The sequence below is a fragment of the Misgurnus anguillicaudatus genome, chromosome 18 (assembly GCF_027580225.2).
Source record: "Misgurnus anguillicaudatus chromosome 18, ASM2758022v2, whole genome shotgun sequence".
NCBI classification, from domain to species: domain Eukaryota; kingdom Metazoa; phylum Chordata; class Actinopteri; order Cypriniformes; family Cobitidae; genus Misgurnus; species Misgurnus anguillicaudatus.
Window position 1 is genome coordinate 39,561,443 of NC_073354.2, and position 15,884 is coordinate 39,577,326.

General features: G+C 34.1%; 1 protein-coding gene across 12 annotated transcripts in view; it reads left to right on the forward strand.

Moving 5' to 3' along the window:
- tfap2d (transcription factor AP-2 delta (activating enhancer binding protein 2 delta)) overlaps positions 1-7,710 on the forward strand; it is a 127,298-nt gene extending 119,588 nt beyond the window's left edge. For all 12 annotated transcript variants that reach the window (XM_073856485.1, XM_073856486.1, XM_073856487.1 and 9 more), the window contains 5 exons: positions 611-776; positions 2,735-2,853; positions 4,503-4,644; positions 6,675-6,788; positions 6,878-7,710. In XM_073856485.1, the coding sequence (XP_073712586.1) occupies positions 611-776; positions 2,735-2,853; positions 4,503-4,644; positions 6,675-6,788; positions 6,878-7,094 (758 nt within the window). In that variant the 3' untranslated portion in view covers positions 7,095-7,710. The remainder of the gene's footprint in view (positions 1-610; positions 777-2,734; positions 2,854-4,502; positions 4,645-6,674; positions 6,789-6,877) is intronic.
- Positions 7,711-15,884: the final 8,174 nt, after the last annotated feature.

The window sequence follows — 15,884 nt, forward strand, 5'->3', positions numbered from 1 at the left end:
AACATAAAATACAAACTACTTTGAATCAAAACATTTTGGGTGGAATTAATGTGAAGTGAACTTGCATGCTAGCAGAGATCTTGGGTTTGTCAGAGCGCTTTAGGGTGACTGATGAGGAGCAGGTTACAGGCCCACTAGCCAGGAACACACACACGTTCACATACACACAGAGTCATGTACACACACAGACACTTTCGCACACAAACTTAAACACAGTGAGTCACCTACACACACAGTTACATGTGTTAGTTTGCCAACTTATTCATTCCAACATATAAGTTGATGTATTTTGTATGGATATATATATAAACTACTTTAAACATTAATTATGAAATACTTTTTAAGCATAACAGTTATTTTTAAATACAACTATTGAAACATCGGCCTGTGAAGCTTTAATGCCCATGCATTCCATGTTCTAAACCAAACAAAGCTAAACTTTGCAATATTATATTATCTGTAAAAAGATGTACCTGTTGCTCAATAAGTAAAAGTGTCATGAATATAGCTATTTTATGTACACATAATTTAATATCCAGAGCTTGTACCTAACCTAGGCTTTCTCAATTGCATCTACCAAACGTTTGTTGGGTTATTTTGTTGTCTACAGGTGGCACGTGTGTAGTCAATCCCACAGACCTGTTCTGCTCTGTACCAGGAAGACTTTCTCTTCTCAGTTCTACCTCAAAGTACAAAGTCACCATCGCTGAAGTCAAACGCCGCCTCTCTCCTCCAGAGTGTCTCAATGCCTCGCTGTTGGGTGGAATATTGAGAAGGTAAGAGATGCTTTTAACCCACGTGAAACTCAGTCATAGCAGAACATGCCGAAGTGTTTGGAATACTAATGCTAGATAACATGGAAGCATCGAACTTGCACTTGACTCATTCTGAACCAATTACCGCTTCGGGCCTCTGAATGTAGTCCGTTGGTAAAACCAAATGCAAGAGCTCAGGAAGCAGCAGGAAAGAGGAATAAGAGATGGAACATGGAGACCTGGACACCTAATCCAGAGATATCCAGAGATGTGTATGTATGTGTGTGTGAGAGAGAGAAAGGAATGAGAGCAGTGGAGCTCAAGTTTCATTATTGATGAGGGACACAGACTGGAGAGCAGAAATGAGGCCAGTGACAGAGAGAGAGAGAGAGAGAGATTTACTCATTTATTTTAAATACACAGCACACCAGATCATGGTCATGCAAGGGTTCATTAACACCCGCAGAGATGCAAGAATCACCAAGAAATAAAGCAAATCAGATTCAGATACATACAATCCATAAATGAGAGAAAATGGGATGATGATGATGATTATTAAATATTTATCAAAAACACAGATTTCACTGTATTCACCACTTGAACATGCATGAGAAAAATGTGACCCTGGACCACAAAACATAAGTTATAAGTCACACGGGTATATTTGTAGCAGTAGCCAATAATACATTGCATGGGTCAAAATATGAAAGATATGAAATAAAGACTTTGTTCCGTGAAGATATTTTGTAAATTTCCTACCGTAAATATATAAAAAATGTATTTATCATTAGTAATATGTGTTGCTAAAGACTTAATTTGGACAACATTAAAGGCGATTTTCTCCAACCTGATCTCACAAATTTCTGTGAAATAGTCACGCATTATTTTGCGTGACATTGTCACGTCTTTCCACCGTTTTATGTGCTCCTGCTTCACGTATTGGTTACTCAACCGTTTTTCCTATTTTTAAACAATTGTCGCTTCGGTTTGGGGTTAGATTTGCTGTTTGCATTAGGATGTCACTTAAAGCAGTGGTTCTCAAACTGGGGTCCGGGGCCCCCAGGGGGGCCGCAAGGTGGTGCCAGGGGGGCCCCAGCTTTATGACATTTTATAAAATACATTAATTTATGTAATTAAACCTAACAGAATAAGGCTACTAACCAACAGCACTACTTTGTATAATATAATGTTGTTGTGTTTTATTAAAATGTTACGATTTAGAACAAATTTGTCAAAAATTTTCTTTGGGGGGCCGCAAAGGAATGCACCGTATATAAGGGGGGCCGCATGCTGAAAAAGTTTGAGAACCACTGACTTAAAGTATTGGTTTATACTATTTTTCCGTATGCTTTTTAAACCATTGTCGCCTGACGCTAGGGTTAGAGTTGGGTTTGGGGAAGGATGTCATTTTATGTAACAGAAAGTTGTTCTAACCCCAAACCGAAGCGACAATTGTAAGAAAATAGGAAAAACAGTTGAGTAACCAATACGTGAAACTGTCACGGAAAAGAAAGTCGTGGCAGGGGCATGTAAAATGGTGGAAATAAGTGACAATGTCACGCAAAACTGAGCAAAATAATGCATGACTATTTCACGTATTTTGTGAGATTAGGCTGATTTTCTTAATATTTAGATTTTTTTGCATCCTCAGATTCCAGATTTTTAAATAGTTGTATCTCGTCCAAATATTGTCCTATCCTAAAAAAAATATACATCAATTGAAACCTTTGGTTTACAAAAAAATTACCCTTATGACTGATTTTGTGGTCTAGGGTCACAAATAGTCTTAAGATTAAACCGTAAAGGCTGAAATTTAACTCTAAATGTAGGTTTTATAAGGTGTAATTTTAATGCAAACCTTTCATTTTACAAATATGCTTTATTTTGTATTGTTGTATTTTATTTAAAAGGTGTTCAGTGGATGTGACTCATGAATTATGTGTGTGTTAATGGTCTTTTCGTACTGTATGTGTATGTAGGGCCAAGTCAAAGAATTGTGGTCGATGCCTCAGGGAGAAACTGGACAGACTGGGACTCAATCTCCCGGCAGGCCGCAGGAAAGCAGCCAACGTCACACTGTTGACCTCTTTAGTCGAAGGTACGAAACTATTTGAGCTACATTCTGACTTTTAATTTACGACACCATTTGAAATGACTTTTGTAAGCATCATGTACAGGAATTCGGTTGAGACGACAAGGAGTTAAAGCATTTTATTATAGTGAATAATCTTTGGTACAGCGGTTGTGATTTAATGAATGATTTAAGCATTTTTAATCTCAGATTAGTCGAATCGCAAAGCATTGATACAGATGATGATTAAGTTTGTCTATTCAGATTTACTTTACTACAAATAATGTGGTACTTTGTCATGTGGAGTAATTATTTCTAAAAATACTTTGCAATTATTCAAACTCAACATTTACATGTTTATTCATCTCTTTTATTTAGTATAACAGTATATTTTTGGGACCTGTTGAACTAGGTTTTTATAATTCAACAGGTCCTTGGCCTTTATGAATCATACTCATAAAAATAAAGGTGCTCCGCAATGCCAGAAAAATATTTTAGTCCTGTATGGTTTTATACATCTGAAGTATAAAAAAGGTTCTTGAGGCTTTAAAAACGTAAAAAATAAATTGTTCTTTTATAGCATCGCTGTGATGTATATCAGAAAAGTGTGTGTATAGTCTGAAAATATTTTATTCTACATTTTAAAAGGATAAACGATTAATGTCTCCTCTTTAAAGGGTTAGTTAGTCTTAATGAAGACATTTAGGAATTACAAACATGATTATAAAAAATAAATGTGTCAGACTGATGCAACATCTGTATTCCAGATAATTTACTCACCACCATGTCATCCAAAATGTTGATGTCTTTCTTTGTTCAGTCGAGAAGAAATTGCTTTTTGAGGAAAACATTCAGATTTTTCTAATTTTAAATGGACCCCAACACGTAACAGTTTTAATGCAGTTTAAAATTGCAGTTTCAAAGGACTCTAAATGATCCCAAACGAGGCATAAGGGTCTTATCTAGCAAAACGATTGTCATTTTTGACAAGAAAAATAAAAAATATGCACTTTTAAACCACAACTTCTTGTCTATCTCCGGTCCTGTGATAAGCCAGCGCGACCTCGCGTAATTGCTTAATGACGTAGAAAGGTCACGTGTTAAATATATGAAATGCACATTTGCGGACCATTTTAAACAATAAACTGACACAAAGACATTAATTCGTATCATTCCACATACAACAATGTCAGAACGGTCCTCTTTCTCCATCATTTTAAACACTGGGGCGTAGTTTCGATACGTCATCCGTGACCTCTTGACGTGATGATGTATTACGCGAGGTCATGCTGGCGTGTCACAGGACCGGAGGAAGACGAGAAGTTGTGGTTTAAAAGTGCATATTTATTATTTTTCTTGCCAAAAATGACAATCATTTCGCTAGATAAGACCCTTATGCCTCGTTTGAGATCGTTGAAACTGCAATTTTAAACTGCATTAAAACTGTTATGTGTTGGGGTCCATTAAAGCCCATTAAAATTAGAAAAATCCTGGAATGTTTTCCTCAAAAAACATAATTTCATAAAAGACATCAACATTTTGGATGACATGGTGGTGAGTAAATTATCTGGATTTATTTTTAAGAAAATGGACTAATCCTTTAATGAGTCAGTATTTAGAGAATAAATTGATTTCTTTGTTTCAGCACAGCTCATATTTTTCTTCTGTGTGTTTAGGGGAAGCGCTTCACTTGGCTCGGGACTTCGGTTACACCTGTGAGACTGAGTTTCCCACTAAAGCCGTAGGGGAACATCTCGCCCGACAGCACACGGAGCCAAAGGAGCAGAACGCACGCAAGAAGATGGTGCTGGCCACCAAGTAAGAAAACTCATAGATTACCTTAAAAATGATCAATATCCCATAATTTACTCACCTTATTGTCCTCCTATAGGTGTATATGACTTCCTTTCTTCAACCAAACACATTTAGAGTTATATTAAATAATATCCTGCCTCTTCCATACCCTGTAAAGAAATCCGTTGGGTTACTATATCTCTTTTAAAGGGTAACGATACGTTAGTGAGGGCCAACGATTCGTATTTTGAGTTTATTTACAGATTTTATAAGCTGCATTTAAATAAAAAAAACTTATACTTATGATCTAAAATGTCTGCACTTTAGCTCCACGTAAGATGATCTCTTAAAGGAATAGTCTACTCATTTTCAATATTAAACTATGTTATTACCTTAACTAAGAACTGTTGATACATCCCTCTATCATCTGTGTGCGTGCACGTAAGCGCTGGAGCGCGCTGCGACGCTTCGATAGCATTTAGCTTATCCCCATTCATTCAATGGTACCATTTAGAGATAAAGTTAGAAGTGACCAAACACATCAACGTTTTTCCTATTTAAGACGAGTAGTTATACGAGCAAGTTTGGTGGTACAAAATAAAACGTAGCGCTTTTCTAAGCGGATTTAAAAGAGGAACTATAATTAATGGCGTAATAGCACTTTTGTGAGTACTTTGACTCGGCACAGTAACACCCTCCCTCTCCCATTATGAGAGTGAGAAGGGGAGCGGACTTTTCAGGCGAGTCGAAGTACTCCCAAAAGTGCTATTACGCCATAAAATATAGTTCCTCTTTTAAATCCGCTTAGAAAAGCGCTATGTTTTATTTTGTACCACCAAACTTGCTCGTATAACTACTCGTCTTAAATAGGAAAAACGTTGATGTGTTTGGTCACTTCTAACTTTATCTCTAAATGGTACCATTGAATGAATGGGGCTAAGCTAAATGCTATTGAAGCGTCGCAGCGCGCTCCAGCACTTACGTGCACGCACACAGATGATAGAGGGATGTATCAATAATTCTTAGTTAAGGTAATAACATATTTTAATATTGAAAATGAGTAGACTATTCCTTTAAGAGTGCTCATGTTTTTGTGACTGCACTGTAAAAAGTTGGATTAACTTATAAAATAAAAAAAAATTAAAACTGAAAAATTTATGTTAAAGAAGCTTAATTTTTTTAAGATGTTACCAATCAAAGTGATTTTTAACTTAAAGGAAAATGATTGATCGTATCGTTTTAAAGTGTGAAAATGTACTTTTTTTTTAAAGTATATTTCACTTTTTACAGTGTTGCGATGCATATGACGGCTAGTCAGAAAACTTGTGAGAACCAATGATTGTTGTATGTAATTTTAATTGTGATTTTAGTTTATGCACAACTTAAATACAACTTATCGATCCATAAATAAGCTCAAAATATGAATTGTTTTCTCTTAAAACGTTTCATTTAGACATCTATCATGATTTACATCATTTACTTTGTTTAAAATCTGTACGAGTTTCTTTATTCTGTTAAACACAAAAGAAGATATTTTGATAAATGATGTTTAGCACACAGTTGGCCCATTGACTTCCATAGTATTTGTTTTTCCTACTTGTGAACTGTGTGTTTACCATCATTTATTAAAATATTGTCTCTTGTGTTCAACACAATAAAGAAACTCATACAGACTTATAACAACATTTTAAGGATATGATGACAGAATTTTCATTTTTGGGTGATCTATCGCTTTAAATATAAAGAACAACACATAATATTGCACCAAAATTAATCTTAAATTAACACTCAATTATCAAAAAAATTTCAAAAATGGGACATGCACGGCATGTGAAATTAGAAAAGAGATCTTGTTTATTTTTTAATAGAGCTCGTCTACATATAAACTCCAACGGTGTTGCATCTCAGACATTGAAGCCTTGTAAAAGTTTATATTTTTTGAGAATTGCATGAAAAATATGATTTTTATGCATTAATTATAAGGAACGCTGCCATGGCAGAGACAAAAGCATTTTAGATTTGTCCTTGTAACTGATGTTTGTGTGTCTCTACAGGCAGATCTGCAAGGAATTTCAGGATTTATTAAGTCAAGATCGATCTCCACTCGGTTCCTCTAGACCAACACCCATTCTGGACCTGGACATTCAGAGACATCTAACACACTTCAGGTATAAACACACACACACAAATCAAGCACGCATATATACTGATATGTGAAAAGTTATTAATAACCATTTTTTTCACTTTTGTGTTTCAGTCTGATCACGCATGGGTTCGGGACTCCAGCGATTTGCGCCGCTCTTAGCACCTTTCAAACGATTCTCAGTGAAATGCTTAATTATCTGGAGAAACACTCGGCCAATAAGAGCACAGGAACGCCGGACGCCAACCAGATCAACTCCAATTCTGACAAAACCCTTCGCAAAACCAACGAAGCATCAACTAAAGACGGTAAAATAGAGAAAACTGAATGACTCCGATACTCCGGGAGTTTTCACTTTCTGATTGGAATCCTGATGGGCGGGCCTTGTTCAGGGCGTGGCTTCGAGGGGCGGGGTCAAATGATAATTTTTATTGCATATTTGTTTATTTATCTAACTGGCAACTTTCTGTGACCTCAACTTGGACAGTCTGCCTTTTGTGGAAATCAGTCACGTCATTCTCACTGCCCGATATTTAGCGAAACACGACCCATTTACTTCTTTTATAAGTTACTGAAAAAAGTTATTTTGCTGTAATTAGTTTAAATAATAATTTTAAAGATTTAATATCTTTTATTAAAAAAGATGAACATTCCATTTCTGGTAAGACCTCGTTTGAGGTCTGTTTGGAGCTGTAAATTATTACAGGTAATTTTCCCTGTTGCGGTTAGTTACTGTATATTGTGCATGTTTGTACACCATCTGAAACTGACATTTCAGTGCCCACCGTCGTTCCGGATCACAAATTCTTGACTGCATTTGTAAAGAAGTTATATATAAATATATAAATTCAATCTTTTCTTGTAGGCTTTGAACTACATATATGAAATAACCCTACATGCAAACTACTGGTGTTCAATAAAGCATATTGCTCAAAGTCTTATATTAATTCACCTGTATGTGCTCCTTTGAAATTGTGTTTTGTGTTTTGACTATGAATCATATTGTGTGCAATGGTTCAGACAAATGTCGAAACAATGGCATCCTTCACAGCCTGTTACACATCACCCCCCCAAAAAATTAAAAAAGGAAAACACACTTAAGCTGCATACTTAACTTGACAAGATCACTTTTATTTAAAAATACATCTTGAGTGCATTTACACAATGATTACACATATATTTTAAAAAAATGTACAATGTGACAAACATACCTGTAACCCAAAACACGCACCTGACCTTATACATCACCAAAACACATCATTTTACGGCAATATAAGGTGGCTAATTTATATTTATTTCGTACAATCATATTCGTACATTTAGCTTTTGCCCTGTGACGCTGGGGTTATGGGTGGGTTTTTAATATCGTTTTTCATATGATTTCCATGTATCATGTTTAAGGCCCAGTTTCACAGACAAGGCTTAAATCTTGAGTCCCTTTAGTCCCAGATTAAAATGCATGTTTGAGCTGTCCTTTCCCTGACAGATCTTAAAATATATCAGTGTCATATTGTATATACCAGTACTGTGTATTTCTAAACAATGTTTAGAAATAAACAATGTGACCCTACGCTGTATACAATACAATACAATACATTGTATGGGTCAAAATTATTCATTTTTTCTTTTATGCCAAAATCATTAGGATGTTAAGGAAAGATCATGTTGCATGAAGATATTTTGTAAAATTATTTCTGTAAATACATCAAAAATGTATTAATCATTAGTAGTATGTCTTGCTAAGGACTTCATTTTGAACAACTTTAAAGGCGATTTTTCAAAAAAAAAAATGTACACCCTCAAATTCCAGATTTCAAACCACACATCAATGGAAAGCTTATTTATTCAACTTTCAGAAGATGTTTAAATCTCAATTTCAAAACTTTACCCTTAAGTCCGGTTTTGTGGTCCAGGGTCACATTAAGGCTGGATTTACAAAGCAAATCTTAAAGGAATAGTCTACTCATTTTCAATATTAAATATGTTATTACCTTAACTAAGAATTGTTGATACATCCCTCTATCATCTGTGTGCGTGCACGTAAGCGCTGGAGCGCGCTGCGACGCTTCGATAGCATTTAGCTTAGCCCCATTCATTCAATGGTACCATTTAGAGATAAAGTTAGAAGTGACCAAACACATCAACGTTTTTCCTATTTAAGACGAGTAGTTATACGAGCAAGTTTGGTGGTACAAAATAAAACGTAGCGCTTTTCTAAGCGGATTTAAAAGAGGAACTATATTTTATGGCGTAATAGCACTTTTGGGAGTACTTCGACTCGCCTGAAAAGTCCGCTCCCCTTCTCACTCTCATAATGGGAGAGGGTGTTACTGCGCCGAGTCGAAGTACTCACAAAAGTGCTATTACGCCATAAAATATAGTTCCTCTTTTAAATCCGCTTAGAAAAGCGCTACGTTTTATTTTGTACCACCAAACTTGCTCGTATAACTACTCGTCTTAAATAGGAAAAACGTTGATGTGTTTGGTCACTTCTTACTTTATCTCTAAATGGTACAATTGAATGAACGGGGCTAAGCTAAATGCTATCGAAGCGTCGCAGCGCACTCCAGCGCTTACGTGCACGCACACAGATGATAGAGGGATGATTCAACAATTCTTAGTTAAGGTAATAACATATTTTAATATTGAAAATGAGTAGACTATTCCTTTAATGCCTGATTTGTTGCCTGTATCCAATATTGTTGAGGACTCGCTTACATCATCTTTTAAAAGAGACTCGTATCCGATATTAGTGTTTACACTTAACACTTGTAAAACAATCCAAGGTAGACATATTGACCTCTTAAATCACAGAGGAAGTAAAACATTGTGATATGCAATGGACAATATTCAATCCTTCCAGACGCAGAGTTTTTTTTTGTGATTGTTGTGTTATTTTTATGCAATGAAATTGCGGAAACTTGCAAAAATTGCTTGAACTTGAAAAAATTGTGGGAACTTGCGAAAACTGTTTGCAGCTTTTCAATGATGTTCACGTCACATAATTACGTCACTTCATAACGTTCCCATGGCAACAGGGCACATGGCTGCGCTTGTGTGAAATAAATGCAACATTTTTCAACTTTCTGCTAAGATATATGTGATTTTTGATACGAAAATGCGGGGATTATGAAATCATGCAGGCTCGCATATTTTGCGCATGGAAATCTGCAATTTATGCTGCGAAAGTGAAGCGTATTTTAAAAAATGCGCCCCCCACATAAATATGCGGATTTTGGCTGATTATGCGTTGAATCATGCGATCGCATATTCATGTTTTTTTGGAGGGACTGAATATGATTATACAAGTGGCAAGCCGTTTTAACTTTTATTCGTTATGTTCTTGATATCAAGAATTCAATTGTTACTAGTTAAAATGTTAATTCTTGATATCAATAATTCGATTGTCACTAGTGACCATTTTAATTTCTGATATCATGAATGGGATTGTTACTAGTAAAAAAGCCATTTTAGATATCTGAAATTATATTGATATCAGAAATACAATTTCAGATAACAGAAATTAACATTGTAACTAGTGACATTCGAATTATTGATATCAACAATTAACATTGTTACTAGTGAAAATGTAATTGTTGATATCAACAATTGAATTTGAATGGCAGTCTATGGTGACATTTCACTAGTGGAAATGTAATTGTTGATATCAAGAATTAAGATTCCAACCAGTGGAAATGTAATTGTTGACATCAAGAACTAAACGAACAAAAGTCAAAACGGCTTGCCATACTTTATTTCTGTAACAACAAGATATAAAACTTCTTGTCCGCATACATTGCGGACATAAATGCATGCATCCAATTCATATCCAATTTATTTCCACATGAATGAGGCCTGAAACAGATATGAGAATATTGGAATCCACACGTTTTTTTTCCTGTTTACATGTTTGTGGGTCATATCCGATCTTTGCCACATAAGGAAAGAAAACTGAATTGAGTCACTTCACACATGCAGTGTAAACGTGGCCTTGGTCTACATTCAAACTGCAGGCAAAAGTGGGCACAATCTGACTTTTTTGCCGAAATGTGACACACATCTGATTCTTTTATGACAGTCTGAACAGCACAAATCCGATTTTTTCAACTCAAACCCAGGCCACTTTCATATGTGCTCCTAAATCGGACACATATCTGATGTATGCATTGCAAATGCAACTTCAGTCTGAATGACCATGACTTTTACGAGGAACATCCATGTTTATTTCAGCAAAAACAGTGTGCCTCATGCGGGAAAAAAAATGATTTCTGCAAAAATCTGAAGTGAGCATTAAGATCTCCAGTATAGTCTCATTCACAGTGAGATGGTTTGTTTTCTCTATAGCTACTTTTAAGTTTATCGCGTCCAACACAACTTCTGTAGGCAAAATCTATTTCTTATTGTGAAGGCTATATGGTGTGCATGTTAAAAGTGATTAAAATAATTTAGGGTTTAAGAACTCAAAGCCCACAGATCATTAACAGCAGAGAAAAACCAACATGATATTGCAACAGCAAAGCTTTGCCAAATCAATAACTGACTGACAGATCGATGCGAAGCTCTTTACAAGATAAAAGCGATTCATATTCATAAGCTATTTACATTTGATCAGAAGCAGCTGTCTGATCTCAGTGCAGTGAACATTTCAATATTCAGCGGGTGTTCAGATTTAAGCAACATGGTCTAAATATCTCAATAACACTGTCTTAAGAAAAGCCAGACAACTTTTATGCATAATTAGTGCGTTTATTGATCACAAGTGTGTTTTATGAGTTTCAGCAGTTTGTGTGAAGTTCAATAAGTGAAATTCCACATTAATATTATATAGATGAACATTGACTCGACCTAGTTTACAAGTTCAAGATATAAAAATGCAAATTAAACGTCTTCATCAATACTTCACACAACACAAGCTCACAAACACACTATTAATACCTGATATATATATACATATATACATATATATATATTTATTTATTTAATAAATTTATTTTTTACATTTGTTTATATTTATTTATTGTATGGATCAAAATAGCTTTTTAATGGTAAAATCATTAGGATATCAAGTACAGATTATGTTCCGTAAAGATATTTTATAAATGTCCTATTGTAAATATATCAAAAATGTATTTATCAACACTAATGTGTGTTGCTAAGTACATTTGGACACTTTAAAAGTGATTTTCTTAATATATATATATATATTTGCACCCTCAGATTCCAGATTTTCAAGAGGCCAAATATTGTTCTTATCCTAACAAACAATAAATCGACGGGAAGCTTATTTATTATTAAAAAAGACCCTTATGACTGGTTTTGTGGTCCAGGGTCACATATATGTAGTGGTGTGCAGTGCATACAGAGGATACCCACTTCCTTATTAGGTGGCATGGGGTATACCCACTTTAATATTATTAACTAATGTTTAAAATGTTGATTTCATAATAATCCCTACGCTATGAAAGTCAAGCAGCAAAGGTTAAGTGACAAAACTGGCCCATATTGAAGTTAACTAAATATGCAAGACTAGTTTTATATGTCTGTTTATTACACAGGGCGTTTAAGCTTAGCTGGGTTGCTTTAAAAAAAAATAGGGGCATAAATTAGTAGCATACCCACTTCTCCATGCACCATTGCATATTTCTATGGTATTATATTCTGCCAACTGATGTTTTTAAAATCAGTCTTCTGCATGTGCACTGTTATTAAATCTATAAAGTTTATTTTATTAGTAGACGCCTCTATTTTAAATCATACAGATTATATTTAAACCCTTTAAAAACTCACTCATCTAACCCTCATACAAGTGTGAATTTATTAGATTTATATTATCATGATGATCATAATTATTAGCCTTGTTTAATAAGTAATAAAATGTCCTTATAAAGGTTACATTAGGTTTGTTTCTGTAAAGTAAAACCTGTGTGCACACTTTTCCTTAAACCATCCCTTCTGATTTAAAACAAATATACTCTTACTGTTATTGTTACAGCAAACCCTATCTCTAAAATAAACCTTTTCATTTTTAATTACATATTTTTTAAGTTTATATGTTCCTGTTGCTTACTTGGTAGAGCATTGTCCTTAAAAAAATAAATAAAAAAAACATGGTTAGTGTAGTAAAACCAAGGTTTTGCTGATAGTAATCAATACACCAACATATGTTTTTTTACCACAATAAAAGCATGGTTATTTTTCGTGAGGGTGCGTCAAAGGTCATGGGTTCGAGACCTAACCAGCACACATAGCCTACTGATGAAATGTTAATCTTGTAAGCTGCTTTGCAAATGTACTAAAAATATATTAGTTATGATTTCGATTCTGACACTTTTGGTTTAACATAGTCAAATACATTTTGCCTTCATCGATGTATCTTTAACATTAACTTAATTGATTTTTATCGTGTGACTCGGGCGCCATCTTGCGGCTGCTTTGTATAACTACAGGATGGTTCAACCTCAAGAAATCAAGTGCAAGGTCAACGACTTATAACATTGTATAAAATGTGTCTCATATGATGTGTTAATATTTGAAAGGTAGAAAAAATATAAGTAGAGTACAGTAATATATTTATACTTCACTATATATAAGTAAAAAAAAGTGGTAACATGCCTACCTATGACGAAATCTATAAAATAGTATTTATTCTTGTGCTTATAAATGTTTTCAAAATAGATTTGCTTTGACAGATACGTCTTTGTGTGATTCTGTACTAATTTTGTGTTTTGAGTGAGAATTTTAATGAGCGTGATTATGTTGAATTCAAATCAAAGTGTGTGCAGAATGAACCTACTTTCTCTCAAACTGTTGCGACATCTGTCATGGCCTCTAGATATGCCCACAGTCAGTGTTTGTGTTTGTGTCTGTGTGAGGGTCTGGCACTCATTCTGTGGCAGCAGGGCTGATGAAACATTAATTGCAGATTATTTTCACTCATCCATACGTTGAACAACATCTTAATGGCCAATGTAACACATCTCAGAATTCAGAACACTTAGTAAAAATGGGTCAAGCTCAGCTCATGCCATAGACAAAGATGTACCACATTATGGATTTTATCTTTGACATTGCAAATTTATTGTAAGCTACAATTAAAGCATTCAGTAACATTATATTAATTAATGTGTCTGATGAATGCATTGCTGGATAAATGTAGAAATGTCTAAAAATACCCTTTAAAGTGGTTCCCAAACTAGGGGCAGTGAGTTTGTGTCGGGGGTCCCCAGTTTTTATGAAATCTTTTAAAATACATGAATTCATCATAAATTATGTGCAATTAAACCTCAGAAAAATAAGGCTACTAACAAACAGCACTACAATGTATAATTTAACATGTTTTGTTTAATACAAATTCTAAGTTTGATGTCATAAATTTTCTTTGGAAGGCATGCACCCTACACTGTAAAAAAATTCCGTAGAAATTGCAGCTGGGTTGCCGGTAACTTACCGTAGATTTAAATGTATGTTTTTTACTGGCAACATTTTGTTCAAAGTTAAATGAACATTAAACATTTAGAAGTCTTTGTCTTTACAGAATAAAACTAGAAAAACAGCATCAAGCAAAACATTCTGGGAAACAAAATCTGAAGCAAAAAACAGAAAAAGGTTGATGATGATTTCTGGTTCTCAGAATGCTTTGCATGAGGCTGTTATTGTATAGTTTTATTCTGTAAAGATAAAGACTTGTTAATATTTAAAATTTATTCAACTTTGAACAAACTCTTGCCAGTTAATAACATAAATGTAAATCTACGGTAAATTACCGGCAACCTAACATTGAAAATTCTACTGATTTTTTTTATAGTGTAGAAAAACTACATTTTTCTAGCCAGCTTAACATATATTTCTTGTCTTTTGCTTGTTTGTCAGATTTAAGACTTTCTTGTTGAATGTAAACATGTAAACACAAAAGGTAAAAACAATCAATTTGAGTCAACTTAAGTGTGCATTTGTAAAGTTGAATTGAAAAAATGAGTTTGAGAATAAAGTTAAGAGTCCACGTAAAATGAGTAAGAAAGTGTGGTAATGTACACTGTAGAGATTTTGCTGTTGTTATGCAGCTTTTTGCCAGTAACTTACTGTAGATTTAAATTTATGTTATTTACTAGCAACCATTTTTTCAAAAGTGAAATGAACAATAAACATTTACAAGTATTAGTTTTTTACAGAATAAAACTATAAAATTACAGTCTCATGCAAAGCATTCTGGGAACCAGACCTTTTTCAGTTTTTTTCCTTCAGATTTTGGTTCTCAAAATGCTTTGCATGTTATTTTATAGTTTTATACTGTAAAGATAAAGTCAATGTTTAACTCATTCCCAACCAGCCATTTTTTTTTTAAATTTCAAGCAAGCATTTTTTGTGATTTTCACAAAAGTTTCACAAAATGCCTTCCAGGAATTTATAAACATACAAAGACATGAAATGAAAGAACAGACCCTCTGCTTTCAAACAAACAATAAACAAACAAACAAAACGGTAAAAAACATTTAATTCTCTATATATTTTTTCTCTCCTGATAAACTCTTAAATATGGGTATTTTCTTAAAAAAATTAGCAAAAAGCTGAAATAATTGCATTTTTGTGAAGTAAATTTGTTAGAGATCAGATTAAGAACGATTATCAAAACATTTTTCTTCAGTTTTTATAAATTGGGTAAGTGCGCCATCTAGTGAATAATCGTGGTACTACAGATTAACATAAAGCCTCACCAGAATTGTATGCATTATTTTCTCTTAATTGACGAGATAACGAGATAACTTGTCAATTTCGGGGAAAGAGTTAATGTTCATTTCCAGTAAATGACATACATTTAAATCTACAGTAAGTTACTGGCAAACAGCTACCAGTAATACTATCATTTCTACAGTGTTGTGACCCTGCATGTTTAAACTCTCTTTCTTTTTTTGTGATTTACTGTTTTCTACATAAAGTCATACTACATAATAAATGTAAAGAACATTTTGTGAAAATATCTTTAATTTTGACTGAGTAAGATCAAAGATTAAAATCAGTGAGTGAAATCAAACTTTGGTGCTCCTCATCTCATCATTAGATTATGAGACTTTATGGATTTCACAGACAGGATCACATTTGGATTTAATTTATTATGACTCTCAAT